The sequence below is a fragment of the Elephas maximus genome, chromosome 20, assembly GCF_024166365.1.
Source record: "Elephas maximus indicus isolate mEleMax1 chromosome 20, mEleMax1 primary haplotype, whole genome shotgun sequence".
In the NCBI taxonomy this organism is placed as follows: domain Eukaryota; kingdom Metazoa; phylum Chordata; class Mammalia; order Proboscidea; family Elephantidae; genus Elephas; species Elephas maximus.
This window is the reverse complement of record NC_064838.1, coordinates 62,643,303-62,658,426: the sequence shown is the minus strand read 5'-3', so window position 1 is coordinate 62,658,426 and position 15,124 is coordinate 62,643,303. Positions and strand designations below refer to the sequence as shown.

General features: G+C 42.6%; 1 protein-coding gene across 2 annotated transcripts in view; it reads right to left on the bottom strand.

Annotated features, from left to right (window-relative positions):
- The window catches only part of FLNB (filamin B), a 162,710-nt gene that overhangs the window by 80,575 nt on the left and 67,011 nt on the right, over positions 1–15,124 (bottom strand). For both annotated transcript variants that reach the window (XM_049863255.1, XM_049863256.1), the window contains exons 2-6: positions 12,133–12,381; positions 10,533–10,630; positions 8,463–8,610; positions 1,961–2,079; positions 1,074–1,151 (exon numbers count right to left, since the gene is read on the bottom strand). In XM_049863255.1, the coding sequence (XP_049719212.1) occupies positions 1,074–1,151; positions 1,961–2,079; positions 8,463–8,610; positions 10,533–10,630; positions 12,133–12,381 (692 nt within the window). The remainder of the gene's footprint in view (positions 1–1,073; positions 1,152–1,960; positions 2,080–8,462; positions 8,611–10,532; positions 10,631–12,132; positions 12,382–15,124) is intronic.

The window sequence follows — 15,124 nt, the reverse complement described above, 5'->3', positions numbered from 1 at the left end:
ATTAGATTACTTTTCGCAAACTAAAAGCGCTTTAGTCAGTATGCCCGGCCTCTCTAGTAGGAAATGAAACAGTACTTATACATGAACCTTTGGACACTGGGTTATTTAAGGGGGCTGCAGAAGGAACTATTCTCTCTGGGAATAAAATATACAGTTCCAGGTTTCAACACCAGAGTCAAAGTATTTTTAAGATACCAAGCTCATTTCCAGATACATGGATTTGAGACAAAGTATGACAATTTTCATCTAAAGCTTGACTCACTACTGGGCTGGTTTTCATGTGAACTCATACTTGACTAGGCTGAATTTTTACATTGTAAATTCTTCCTTCAAGATTTTTTCTCTTCACAAATCTGTGATGTTCTAAGGGTGTAAAAGAAATCTAAGGCTGTGGATCCAGGTGAATTTACTGAAACCCGAGGTGGTGAGTCATCTATGTCTCAGCATCTTGGATGGTACTCGGGATTGGCCTTTACGTGCTACCAAGAGCTTTCTCCCAGGGTAGGGCGCACTCCTGGGTCACCTCACTCTCCTGCAAGACAGGCTCCCTTAGACCGCCACTCAACAGGCCAACTAGATTCTATCTTGAATAGAACTCAAGATGGTGCAGAGATAAAGCACTTAGGGGCCTCAGACATGAAGTTGGGCTGGATCCCCATGGTTTCTCCAGGTACTAGTGTGGGTCACTTGCCTCTGTTATAGTCAACTGGTCTCCACACTGAGACTCAGAGCATCTTGAAGCAGAATACTTAAGGAAGCACTAAGGACAAAGAGCCCAGAGTTTAATCACTATGGCATCTACACTCCAGGCATGTAACTGCAACCATTAGTTACCTAGACAGAGTTAGAAAAATCGAATGACAATGCAAAGAACTTAGTCAGTGCAATTCAACTAATCTAGTGATTCATGGAGATTCCACACTGTCTACAATAAATATGGATGCTTTTACAACCAGAAAGAAAAGTCAGAAGTTAAGAAAACCACTCTTCTTCCTAAGACACTCTTCTTTCACATATATCAAAGCAAGCCCAGAAGAGCAGGCCACACAACCATGACGCCTCATCTTACTTACCTTATGCAGCCCGGTGACCTTGGGCAGATACTGCACAGAGTATGTCTTGTTCTTGTCACTGTCAGGGGTCACTTGTGCCTAGGTGGGAAGACAAGCGACAGTTAGAGAAGGTGCGGGGTGTGAGTGAAGGGCGTGCTCCGTCAGCCAAGGTCCTGCAGTGAGCTGCCAGGTTAGAACCTTGAAGGCGCTGGCAATTTCCTGCCCTGCCACTCCCATGGGGCATCTCAGGAGAGGAGCCACCTGAAGTCACAGAAAACAAAACCTCGTAGCATAAAAGCATGACAGAGTCAGGATCCTCCACCATTTCAAGGGCTGGAACTCTCTACATGAGAGAGAATACAAAGCAGGTAGCATAAACCTTTACTGGCTCAGCAGCCATTGAGAGCTTATGAAATGCCAGGTACACTGGTAGGTCTCCAAACTAAACGATGAGCAAGTTAAGCAGAATCTCTGCCCTAATGGGGTAAACAGGCAACGTGCCAATAAACTTAGCATTTCAGATTGTGCTAAGTGCAAGGGATAAAATACAGCCCTAAGAGGGCAGGAGGACACAGGGAACAGCATGTGCAAAGGCCCTGAGGAAGGAAACCAAAGGATGTTCAGTGTGGAAAGAGTAGAACAAGAAACACCTCAGTGTTCTAGTCTTCAGTACCTAAAACCTCAGCAACAAGACCTTTTTGTCCCTGGATACCAATTTATATTCTTTTCCAGGGCACAGCTCTTAGCAAGTTACTTCAACTACACTAAGTCTCAGTGCCCTTTCAGTAAAAACACTTTTTGTCTTGAGCTTCAGTGAGGAAAATGAGAGGTACAGTTCTGGCTCTGTTACAAGCTCCCAAAAGTTCCTGGGGCACAGGATGGGGGAGAGGCAGTATTCTCCCACATACCTCCTCTTTGTTCCCTTCTGGGTCCTCGACAAACACCATCACTTCTCCTTGCCCAGCGCTGATGGTGTCCACCGTGAACTTGGCCGGCTGCTTCACCATGTTTCCAGTGGGCTCGATTCCTGTCATGGGTTTACACAACACGTTACAAGCCAGGCCAGGCCTGGCACCTCAGCCATCACCTACTGTGTCTTCTTGGGGGGACCGAGGGCAGGGATGGTGGGATCTAGCCCTGCAGCTAGAGACAGAGACAGAGACAAACTGCCATGACCAGACATGACCAGAAGAAACCAACAGGTCGAAAGTCTTTTTCCCTTGTTATTTCAATAAATCCCTACTCTGAAATGTTCAGAGCAATTCAATCAGAAGTCCACACAACTGTGAAAAATAATGTGGTAAGAAACTAGTAATGAGCTTGTCTCCAGAGAGGCCCGTACGGGGAGGAGGAACAAGGTCTGAGCAAGAGGATGTCTCGTTTGTCATTAAAGACCATATAGTAGTGTTTGAAATTTATTCAAACAACATTCCGTGATTACTTCTTTTTTTAATTAAACTTTTTGAGATAATTATAGATTCACATGTGCTTATACGAAATAATATCCTTTGCCCAGTTAATCTATTTCATCTTGGTTGAGTTTTGGTAGTTTGTGGTTTTTGAGTCTATTGTAGTTACCTGTATTTTGCTTACTGTGTTCTTTCTTCCTGTTTCAGGTTCCAGGAATCTTATTCTAAGATTCCTTCTTTTATCATTTCCTTTCTTTTCAGAGAGCTTCCTTTATCCATCCTTTTAGGACAGGTCTGCTAGCGACAAATTCTCTGAGTTTTCCTTCATCTGAGAATGTTTTGATTACTCTCTTCATTCCTGAAGGGTATTTTCAATGGATGTAGGATTCTGGGTTGATCTTTTTTTTTTTTTCTTTCACCACCTGAAAAATATTGTATGCCTTCCTTCTGGCCTCCGTGGCTTCCAATGAAAAATCTGCTGTCATTCTAATTGTTTTTCCCCTGTAGATAAGGTTTCCTTTCTTTCTTGTTGCTTTCAAGATCTACTTTTTCTTGTCTTTAGTTTCAGAAGTTTGGGATGTGTCTTGGTGTTTTTGTGTGTCTGTCTGTGTGTCTGTGTGTGTGTGTTGAGGGGGAAAGTTCATCCTGCTTGGGATTCATTCAGTTTCTTAAATCTGTAGGTTTATGTCTTTTGCCAAATTTGAAGTATCTTCACCCATTGTTTCTTCAAGTACCTTTTCAGCCCCACTTTTTTTCTCTCCTTCTGACTCTCTAATGACACAAATATTGGACGTTTTATTACAGTCCCACAGGTCCCTGAAGCTCTGGTCATTTTCTTAGTATTTCTCTCTGTTGTTCAAAATGAGTCATTTCCATTGCTCAACCTTCCAGTTTACAGATTCTTTTCTCTATCCCCTTCATTCTGCACTCTTCCTGCTTCCCCCTGGTGTCCGTTTCCATTTGCCCAGCTTTCTGTCCCTTCCTGCCTTCCGAACTTTGTTTTTGGGCAAATACTACCCTTTTGGTCTCATATGGTTGATTGTTCTGGGGAGCACATTCCTCACAGGTGTGTGCGTTCATTGTATAGGCCCGTCTATTGTTTAGCTAAAACGTGATCTCCGGGAGTGGATTCGGTTTCGAGTTTAAAGGGTGCCTATGAGTTGGAATTGACTCGACAGCACTGGGCACTGGGTTAAGGACCATAGTCTTCCGGGATTCCACCAGTCTCTAACAGACCACTTAAGTCTGGTCTTTTTTATGAATTTGCATTTTGTTCTACATTTTTCTCCTGCTCTGTCCAGGACCTTCTATTGTGTTCTCTATCAGAGCAGTCGGTAGTGGTAGCCACGCACCATCTAGTTCTTCTGGTCTCAGGCTAGTGGACGCTATGGTTCATGTGGTCCATTAGTCCTTTGAACTAATTGTTTTCTTGGGTCTTTGTTTGTCTTTACTCCGGACGGGAAAAGGCCAACAGTTGTATCTTAGATGGCTGCCCATAGGCTTTTAAGACTCCAGTCGATGTTCACCAAAGAAGGATGTACAGCATTGTCTTTATGGATTATGTTTTTTTTAATCGACCTAGATGTCCCCTGAGACTACGGTCCTAAACCCTCAAGCCCAGTGATTTGGTCCCGCAGGTATTTTTTTTAGCTAAGAAGTTTTCATAACTGTGCCCCCTATGTGCTCTATTATGTAGATGGATATACTTGTAGCACATACAGATATGTATGTAGTAATAAAAAAAAATTTTTTTTCTTTTTTTAATCCACTGCCAAATTTATACATGCCTGTGGGTATACTCCCATAAGCCATCTCACACTTGTTCAGCTTATGTATTAGCCTAGGGACCACCTGCAATGTATTGTTCGTTATTACTGTTACTGCAGGATTGTATATGCAATAATATTTACCTTTGCTGCCTTTTACTCTTGGGTACCTCTCAGTGTCTTCCTTTGCTTTGGTCATGTTGTGCTGACTTCCCCCGACCGTGTATTCTTTCCCTTCACCCAAGTTAACACGTGTCTACTATTTAGTTATTGATTTTCCCTCTCTCCTCCTCTCATCCCTGGTAACCGTCAAAGAATGTTTCTTTCTTCCTATATCACTTTGATGCAAATGCTAGACACCATTTTATTTCATTAGGTTCACATATTACAACCAGTTGTTAAGTCTCTTAAATCTCATTTAACCTGTAGATTTTCCTCCATCTCTTCTTTTTTCTTTGCCGTCAATTTTTAAAGACAATGGGTCATGTGTTCCTATACTCTAGACCTGTATTGGTTTTCAACAATGAAAAACTGGTAGTAGAATGATTAATAATAAGATGTCCTTCACACACTGTTGGGGAAGAAAAGCAAATGGAAGCAAGTACATAGTCTGAACCCGCTGGAAGGAAATACCCTAGGCTCTGAAGGAAGGGATGAGGTTAACAGTTAGGAAGTGGGCTTCACTTTTTATTTTCTACATTTTTTCTTTTGCTTAAATTTTTACACAGTGATCAGAAAATAAGTCTTTTAACAAATAAATGATGTAAACATGCACTTAAAATACTGATGAATATTCATATGACTTCAACAGCCTGAGAAGCAACTTACTCTATTTGAGTAAGTAAGGCCCGGCTTGGGCTCACCTGCCCTGGCTAACCATTGTGGATGAGGGGGTTGAACCACATCCCACACTTTGAAAACTGCACTGAAGCTATGCTTGCTATTTAGGCTGGTATTCCCTTTGATTACTCAGAATGTAGGCTGACCCCATCTCCTTTCCATAAGGGGTGCTTATGGCTTGCTATGCAGTAAAAATTTCATATAGAAGACAGGTTTTAGAAAGGATTTCTGCTTAGGTCACAGATAGATACCTACCATGTTTTCGACATACCTAACCCCACAAGTGAAACCACTACAAAGATCTATTTGTGGCTGTAGGTTTGCCTCACCCCAGTTTTCCTTTCAACCTTCTGGGTCTAAGCAAGTTCAGGCTCAGTAGATGGATCTGCAAGTGCTAACCAGCCGGCAACTGGGATTTATTAAACACCCAGAAGATGTAATAAAATAAGCCTCTCAATCCTTTTAGAAACTAGAAAAAGAAGTGTTCTCTGTTCTTTGGTTTGACTGGCAGAAACGAACCTGTGTGGTCACACAGGAGAGAGAACAAAACTGTCCTGTCCCTCGTCCCGCCATGTGACAGGATGACAGCTCAAGGCCCTCACCACGTGGCCTCACGTCATGGCCCTATTGCCTGAAATGACCACTTTGTTTTCCTACTTGAAAAGATGAGAAGAAAAGGTGTATTTCCTTCCCAAGTGCACAATACTACAAAGGCAGGTGAAGGAAACAGCAGCAAGCAGCCACATTCCTGAGCTGCAGCAAGCAGCTGTCTTGGAGAAAGCAGCATGGTGAAAGGAAACCAACTCCCATCAACATGGGGAAACCGGACAGCCAGCGATAAAGTTATTACAAACAAGTATTTTATGCCTTGATTAGGTCCAATCCATTTGACCAATTCTGTTGACAAGGATTTGGCTGCTCATTGCTTTTTCGCCATTAACGCGGCATAACCTTTAAAATCAGAGATTCCTCATTCCAGCCACTACCATGGGTCACAGCTTAGAGAACATACTTTTAAAAGCAAGCACTGAAATGCCCCCTCATCAAGGGGCTGCAAATGACAGGAGGATTTCAAACAAAGTCCCAAAAAAAAGATAACAAAAATGATTGCACAGACCCCCACCCCACCTCATCGCCCAAAGGGACCTCAAATGGCAAATGGGTTTGTTTTAGGACAGTCAGGCTCTTTGCTGGTCTATATCATGTTAAAAAGATTAATGAAAAGGACCTGGCCATTGAGATTAACAACAGCACACGGTCAGCACCACTGCCCTGGCTGTGTGCTGTCTTAAAACTAGGCTGATGCCAAGTAGGGAAATGCTATGTTAAAAGAGAATGAGTATATGGGACATCCTACAAGTGCCCTGGACTCTTCAGAAAGTCAATGTCATTTAAAGTGAAAGCAGGGCGGTGGTGTGGGGTGGGGATTGTATATTCTAGATTAAAAGAGGCTAAGAAGAAGTGACAAATGCAATAAGTGAATCTTAATCAGAACTCTGTATATAAAAACAACAATAATAAAAGACAATCTTGGAACAAAAAAAAAATTTTTTTTTTAGGAGTATTTAAATACAAAGTGGATAGAAGATGATAGGGAGTTACTGTTAATTTTCCTATGTGTGATAATGAATATTGTGGTTATGTAGCAGGATGTCCTGTTCTTAGAAGAGGCTTGCTGATTTGAGAGCGAACTTTACCACGTCTGCAATTCACTTTCAAATAATTCATCAATCTCACACACACACACACACACACACAGTGCGAGAAAGCTATTAAGTTAAAATACTAACAACTGTGGATTCTAGGAAAGGTCATACAGAATATCACATGAGTATCAGTGTTATTCCAATTTTAATTATGAAAATTAAGACATAAACATACTCCCATCCCCATAGAAAAGGGAGTAAGTTGTGTCTCACTGTGCTCATCTTTACCGGAAACCACACGGTGCTGACATGTAACCGTTGTCCTTAAAAAGCTGGTGTGCTTGAAGTCAGGAGCCAGCCAGAACACCAAATGCCTGGAAAAGGCTTCAACCCTCCATAACACAGCCTGAGCAGAACAGTGTCCTGCTGCTGCCTCAGCGATCATAAACAGGATGTCTTAGCAAGGAAGCCTCGCCGGGGGTTAACAATAGCTCCCACCCCATCTGGAAATCTCAAGGCAGCTTTAGCGTAACGGAAGGAGAAATGAATCAGCTGCCAGATGAGCCAGGCTCCTGTCCCACCCCCATCGGTGGAGACCCCCTGGTGGGCTGGCTTCTAATTCCTCATCTGAAAAATGGGAACAACAGTCCTTTCTTCATTCTAGGGTGACTGCACTAAAATCACAAAGCAACTGACTCATCATTCCCCATCATGTGAAAGCTGCAACATTTCTTAAAGTCTCAGATTCGTATGGCAGAAAAGGATGGTTAGAAACCCAAGGAAGCTTTAGGTAAAAAAACACCTGAAAAAGGAGGCTTGTACTATCTTTAAGAATTAAGCCTAAAGGTGGAAACAATACAAGTGTCCATCCACAGATGAATGGACAACAAAATGTGGTATGTACACGCCAAGGAGTATTACTCAGACTTAAAAAGAAGTGAAGATCTGATGCCTGCTTCGACATCGATGAACCCTGAAAGCATTACGCTGAACGAAAAAAACCAAACTCATTGCCATTGAGTTGATTCCGACTCATAGTGACCCCATAGGACAGAGTAGAACTGCCCCATAGGGTTTCCAAAGAGCGGCTGGTGGATTTGAACTGCCAACATTTTGGTGGGCAGCCAAGCTCTTAACCACTGCACCACCAGGGCTCTGAGCGAAATAAGTCAGACAAAAGGACAAACACTTTATATGATCCCACTTCCATGAAATACCCAGAATAGGGAAATGCTTAGAGACAAAAGTAGATTGGTTCTTACCAAGGACTGGGGGAGGGAGGGATGGGGAGTTACTGCTAAATGGATACTGAGTATCTGTTTGGGGTGATGAAAAAATTTTAGAAATAGTGGCGATGGTCACACAACACAGTGAATTAATTAATGTCACTGCATTGTACACTTAAAAATGGCTCAAATGGCAAATTTTATGTTATATACATTTTACCACTAAAAAGCGAATAAATAAAAGATAATTAATCCTATATAGGAGCCCCTGGTGGCGCAGTGGTTGAGAGTTCAGCTGCTAACATAAAGGTCAGCAGTTCGAATCCATCAGCTGCTCCTCAGAAACCCTATGGGACAGTTCTACTCTGTCCCACAGGGTCACTATGAATCAGGAATCCACTCGATGGCAATGGTTATCGGTAAGCCTATACATTCTTGATTTTGAGAACACTTCTCCTAAAGCTACAAAAAAAATTGCTAACACCAGAGGACAAGCCTCCCATGCAACGTGATTGGTGCTTACCTCTGCCGTACGCTCTGGCTTTCTTTGGGTTGAGTTTGGGTTTAAGAGGTGCCCCTGGTTTGAGCTTGGCTTTGGGAAACTGGGACAGGTAAGTCATCACCGAGTGCTCATCCACATCTGGGTGAATAATTTCTTCAGGAGTGATGACCTAGAATAGCAACATCGAGGTTGAGCACCCAGAACATATCACTTTTCAACTGCTAAAGTTTTTGCAAAAGTCTCTTAAACCAAACACTACAAATAGTAGAAACTGAGTCAGTGTCTCAATTAAGTGCAATTACATTAAACCTATAGGCCAAGATCAGTGGTTTTTAAAAGTGTCACCATCCCCTTTGAGGATCTTATGGAAGTTGGGGACTCTCTCCAGAAAAATGCATTTATATATCAAATCTGCACATAACTGCAGGAAGTTCATGACCCCACTTTCCCTCCTGCCCTAAACAAGTCAACTCACTTCCCTGGCCAAACTTTCCAAAAGGGGTAAGATAGACCAAATCAAGAGGCAGAAGAAACAAGTATACACAGGATTGTGAGTGTATTATAAAACTGTGTAAATAAGCTGGTCTTTTCCTTTGCTCATGTATCTATTCCCTCTATCTCTGATTACTCAACAATTAATAAAAAATAAAAATCAAAAAAGACAACACAGTGACATTTAAGATACACAGCTCAATACATTAGGACCCATCAAAAAATGGGGAGAGGTAAATTTCTCCTGACATTCAGTACAGGAACAAGATTAGACTCATGTTGGACAGGTGATGTCGGCCTCCCTGAAGGCATCCCAGCCTTGGTTCTACCACCTGACCCAGCCCTGAAGGACACACAAAGTCCTCGCTGCCCCAGTGATGGTGCTGAGGCAAGCCACACCTCCTTGGACAAACAGGAGGCTCTGGCTTGTGAGCCAGGTTAAGAAAATGCTGATGAACAACAGATGTACCCAGCTTCTCTCACCCCATGGTAAAACACACCAGAAAACATTCTAATGATTAGCCTGCAGAAACAAAATAGCTACTTGGGTTTAAACAGGCGCCATCCATATATTTCATGAAAAAATAGAATGTTCATTGACTTGGCCATTTATTCCAGGCAGCCCCTTCAACAACTTAACAGTGCCAGTATCACATGAACGTCAAAAAGAGAGACGATTGTAGGTTTCAGAGGAGATGGAAAATACACTATACCACTTCCTGAAGGTAGAAGAGCCAAGAAATGGGCCAAGTAGTGGAGACATGATTCCAAAATCAAACCAAAGAAACATAGGCAAGTTTTTCTACCTCCCAAGGAATCCTCTATTACGAAATACACTAAACTCAGGTCTAAACATCAACTTAGGCCTTAACAGAGCCTATGGTGAGGTCATCCATCACGTGGCACTGACTACCCACAGGTTGCTGACCAAAGCTTTGAACATGGGAGTCATGGTGCTTAATTGTTAGATGGAGTTTCTGGAAAGAAAACACTGTTCTCCCTCTCTGTTATGAAGACTGGACCTCAATAATGTGGCTACTGTAGAAGGTATCCAAGACTTACTCAATTCCCAAGCGCTCTTGCTACATCCGCATGATAGGATGATGGGCAATACAAATTCTACCACAATGTCCACTAATGGTAGATTATCCTGCTTTAAATTTTTTTTTTAAGTTCTAAGTCCTGTGATTTTCCCTAAAATATTGGATTAAAACTATGTTTTTTAAACAGGTCAAACATGGTTGAATATTGGCAATTTCTTATGGCTCGACATAGTCACGAGGGTCCATGTTCGTACTCTGAGGTTCAAAGACAGCCTTTGAGATGGGGCAGGAATACTGAATATTTGCAAGCAATTGATAAAGAAGAATGCTAAGATTTTTGAATGACCTCCAAGCACCTAAGTCAATGAGAACTTGTTTTTATGAGTAAACTGAAGAAGACGGAGAGTGCCACAGGCAATGCTCCAGTACCATTCCTTGAAGGCCAAACGCAGAGAAAGTCATACTGCCTGCCTGGCCCAGAAAGGCATCCCAAGAGTGCCGGAATGAGCCAGGGGATGGGGCAGCCTTGTGGGACATGGAACACTTGCATGTATACCTGTGGGACACCCAGCCAGTCGTCTGCCTGTTGCATGGCTTCCCGTGCATTATCCACAGGCTTTCGTGGATCCCAGGATTCCCAGTCTGGGCAGAGACCTGTTAACATAACAGAAAAGATACTTTTAGCATTAGCTGACTGATTAAAAGACACTATATGCCTAAACTAAATCTTGAAGCAATATAAGTAGAGGTAACCCACTTGGTCTCTTACTTCAAGAATGGTTTTTCCAAAAATCTCAATCAATTATATATTTTATGGGCAAAAAAATTATCACAGATGTGAATGTGCCAGAGTGGGAATTATTCTACATTAACTTGGGACTTCTCCTTTAGGCTGCTATCATCCTGCCTTAAAACAGGAATTAGACATTCCTTGAAGATTTGGCACGTATGTATGTATGTGGGCGTGTGTGGGCGTGTGTGTATGTGGCCTGTAAAACCATTTGGGCCTGGTGCTTTTTTGCAGGAGAGATTTTTGACCCATTCCTGGACATATCTGGACTAGTATTCTGTATCATTCAAACATCTGCTTGCTCAAAGGCAAAAACCTAGAATTATCTTTAAAAGCTTTTGCAAGAATGTAGGACTGGAGTAAAAAGAGCTTACACTGGAAAAAGCTATTGTAAAATGTGTCTTCAGATAGAAACAGGGAAGAGAGCACTGGGAAAGGAACTAATGCTAAACTTTGAGTTATTCTTGCATGACACCAGCTTATAGGCTCTCTCAATGAAGAATGGGGCCTAGAGTCAGCCCTCCTTCCTACCCAACTGATACCAGCTAGTTCTGCTTTGAGCATGTTGAGAATCACTAGCTTATAGAATATTAACGTGCCCAGCACATACACAGCACTCAGTAAATGGAAAATGTGATTATTAGAGTAGATTTTTTATTAAAAACAATATTTTTTGGGGTACCTATAAAACACAGGCTCCGGTTTTTGTATGGAGTATGTACCAGCAAACTCTACCCATCAATCTAAACCCGCCAGTGAGGATAATTGCTACCTTGATGTGCACTCAACCACTCAGAAAAGAGGAGCCCATCAAGGGTGGTAAAGGTTCCAGCTGGGTCCTGACCAAACACGATTTCACAGCATTGTGGGAAGAAAAGGGGAGAGAAAACCATATATAGACAACCCAGTGGTTAATAAAAATGGGTACTTTCCACTCAATGGAAGTTTTCAGATTTTCATGCCAAGCCACCTAACAGGACCACATGTTTCTGTCGAAGCCAGCAGGAAACTAGGCACCAATAGTGGGAAGAAGCAAGACTTTGGAGTCTGGAAGCTAAACCCAAGGCCTGTTCCAACCACCAAGGCCTTCACTGAGACTTTAGATAAGTAACTGAATTCAGTACTTAAACAAGTCTATGGATACACCTCAATGCAAGGTGTCACTGGGAGACAATGGATACATGTCACTGGGAGGAAAACAGCCCTTTTTCGTTTCACAAGCTGTCTCTAAATGGGCTAAAATAAGGAGAAATACACCAATCACAGCAAGCCTGGCTTTCCCATTGAAAAACAGACAGGCTTAGAGCCCAAAGACTAGCACACACCCCACCCCAAAGAGATGGTTTAGGCAGTCATGGGTGCTCACCTGGAGCACAGCTGTCTACCAGGGCTCCCAGGGCTTTGCCATCTTGCCAGTTCTGGTTAAAGTTGGTGATGGGCAAGTAGGGGATCTTGTTCTGAATCCATCCCAGCAGTCTCTGCTTTGGCGTCTGCTTCTTGGCATCGTCATCCCCTTCATCCTCCCACACGGGCATGGAGATGGAGTAGTGGAGGATGAGTGTCCACACCAGGCCCAAGATAAGCTTCAGGTTCCCATCCACGATGGCTTTGCTGTCTGGGGAGAGAGGTGCAGGCTTGTTACTGATTTGGGTTACACAGGTATGAATTATGCTTTGTCATGCAGTGAATTAAGACTTCATCAGTTAGAGAATCGTATTGAGATATTTAAGAGTAAACAGATGCAATGTCTGGAATTTGCTTCAAAATACTTGGAGATGAGAATTAAAAAAAGAAAAAACCCATTGTTGTCGAGTCAATTGCGACTCATAGCGACCCATGTAACAGAGCAGAACTGCCCCATAGGGTTTCCAAAGAGCACCTGGTGGATTCGAATTTCTGACTACCAGGCTTTCCTGGAGATGAGAATAGATGAACTAAAATTGGCAAAATGTTGTTGTTTACCAGGGTCATGTGTACATTAGGATGCATGTACACATTCTATTCTCTCCACTTTTATATATGTTTAAAATTGTCCATAATAAGAAAGGGCTTTAAAAATTTAAAGACTCAACCATGAAAAGACAAAGAACCAATGAAAAAAATGGGCAAAGGACTTGAATAGACATTTCTCTAAAGAAGATATACGAATGGCGATGAGTACATGAAAAGATGCTTGTAACAGGGAAATGCAAATCAAAACCACAATAAGATACACTTCACCCCACTATGATGACTGTTATTGGGGAAAAAAAGAAAATAAATGGTGGAGAGGATGTGGAAAAACCAGAACCCTCGTCCACTGCTGGTGGGATTGTAAAATGGAGCAGCTGCTGTGGCAAAGAATTTGGCAGTTCCTCAAAAAGTTAAACACAGAGTTACTACCGCAGGTCCCAGCAATTGCTCTCTTAGGTATGTACGCAGAAGACTTGAAAACAGGTATTCACACAAAAACGCGCACTTGAATGTTCATAGTAGCACTACTCACAATAGACAAAAGGTGGAAATAACCCAAATATTCCTCAACTAATGAACGGATAAACAAAACATGACACACACATACAGTGGAATTACTATTCATCCACAAGAAGGAATGAAATACTGATAGATGCTACAATATGGATGAACCTTGAAAACATTATGCTAAGTGAAAGAAACCAGCCACGAAAGGATGAATACTACATGATTCCACTTATATGAAATATAAAGAATACGTAAACCCATAAAGACAGAAAGTAGATTAGTAGTTGTCAGAGGCTGGGTACAGGGATTCTTTTTGGTGATAAAAATGTTTGGGGACCAGACAGAGGTATTGGTTGCACAATATGGTGGATAGACTAAACGCCACTGGGTTGTACGCTTTTAAATGGTTGATTTTATGTTATGTGAATTTTACCTCAATAAAAAAATTTTATAGTCATCATTTCAGACATATAGATTGTAAAAAGGGTGGTTACACCTCAGAGATAACCACCTATTAGCAGAACCACCTTGGACTTCAAGCCCCTGGTGTAGCCACAATGTGTCAATTCCTTCCCTACCTAAATCTCTGGGTAAATCCTTTCTCTTGTTGCTACATGTCACTGCAGTTGATTTTCAACTCACGGTAGCCCCATTTGACAGAGTGGAGCTGCCCCATAGGATGTTCTAGGCTGTTTTTTTAATCTTTATGGGAAGGAGCCCTGGTAGCACGAAAGCTACCAAAAGGTCGGTGGCTCAAACCCACCCGTCACTCCCTGGGAGAAAAGGTCTGAGGATCTGCTCCCATAAAGATTACAGCCTAGGAAACCCCATGGAACAGTTCTATTCTGTCATATAGGGTTGTTATGAGTCAAAATCAACTCAATGGCACACAACAACAAGTCTTTATGGGAACAGATCACCAGGTCTTTCTCCCGTGAAGCCACTAGATGGGTTCAAACCACTAACATTTTGGTCCAGCACTTAACTGTTGTACCACCAGGGCTCCATAAATTCTTTCTATACCCTCCCAATAAGTATAGGGTCCCTCTTCCCCCATGGAGTCCTTTACAGTCATAAAGCAGAATCCACTGTTCACACAACCCCAAAATCATCTTTCTAATCAGGTACCTCCAGGTTTCCAAATTCATCAATAGCTCCTGCTGTCCACAGTCAAACTTCAACATACAGTGCCTTTAGAACCCTAAGAAACCTCCACTCCATCAACTTTTTCACCCTTATCACTCACTCCTACCATACCCTACACCCCAGACTCAAAGACCCTTGTTCCTGGACTACCTCTTGCCTTTCTACATGGTCCATATCCCCTTGATGGGGAGGACCCTCCTCCCCACCCTCCTGTGGGGCAAACTCTGGCTCACCTTTCAAGAGCCAGATCCAATGGCTGGTAGCGCTTCACTCCCCTGTGTACATATGGCTGTGGCAGGGTCCTCTCCCTTGAAACGAGAACCTCAGTTCGCCCCTCAGTCCCCCACTCCCCACTCTAGGACTGCAAATGCCTGGTGGGGAGTAACCGAGCCTTCTTCATCCTGGAGTCCCACCCACCCACTGAGGAGTCACCCGAATGCTGGCGAAACACACATCAAATTCAGCTTAATGACACCCAACTGCAGCCACATGAAAAAACATACTCGCATGCTGATAAGATGTAGATGGAATGTCACTTAAAACAGAAAGAGTGGGGCTTTTCCTTCTTCAGTTAACCTGGTTACTGTTATATCCTCTTGCAACAAAAGACCCTCTTAAAAGCCCACACCCAAACCCACAGAAATCAGAGGTAATTTCACAGTTGCAGATTCAGACATAATAAAACTCGGATTATTGAAAACTGGGCAAAATAAAGATTACCAGCTGGCTGGGAGAACAAACTAAATTCCAGC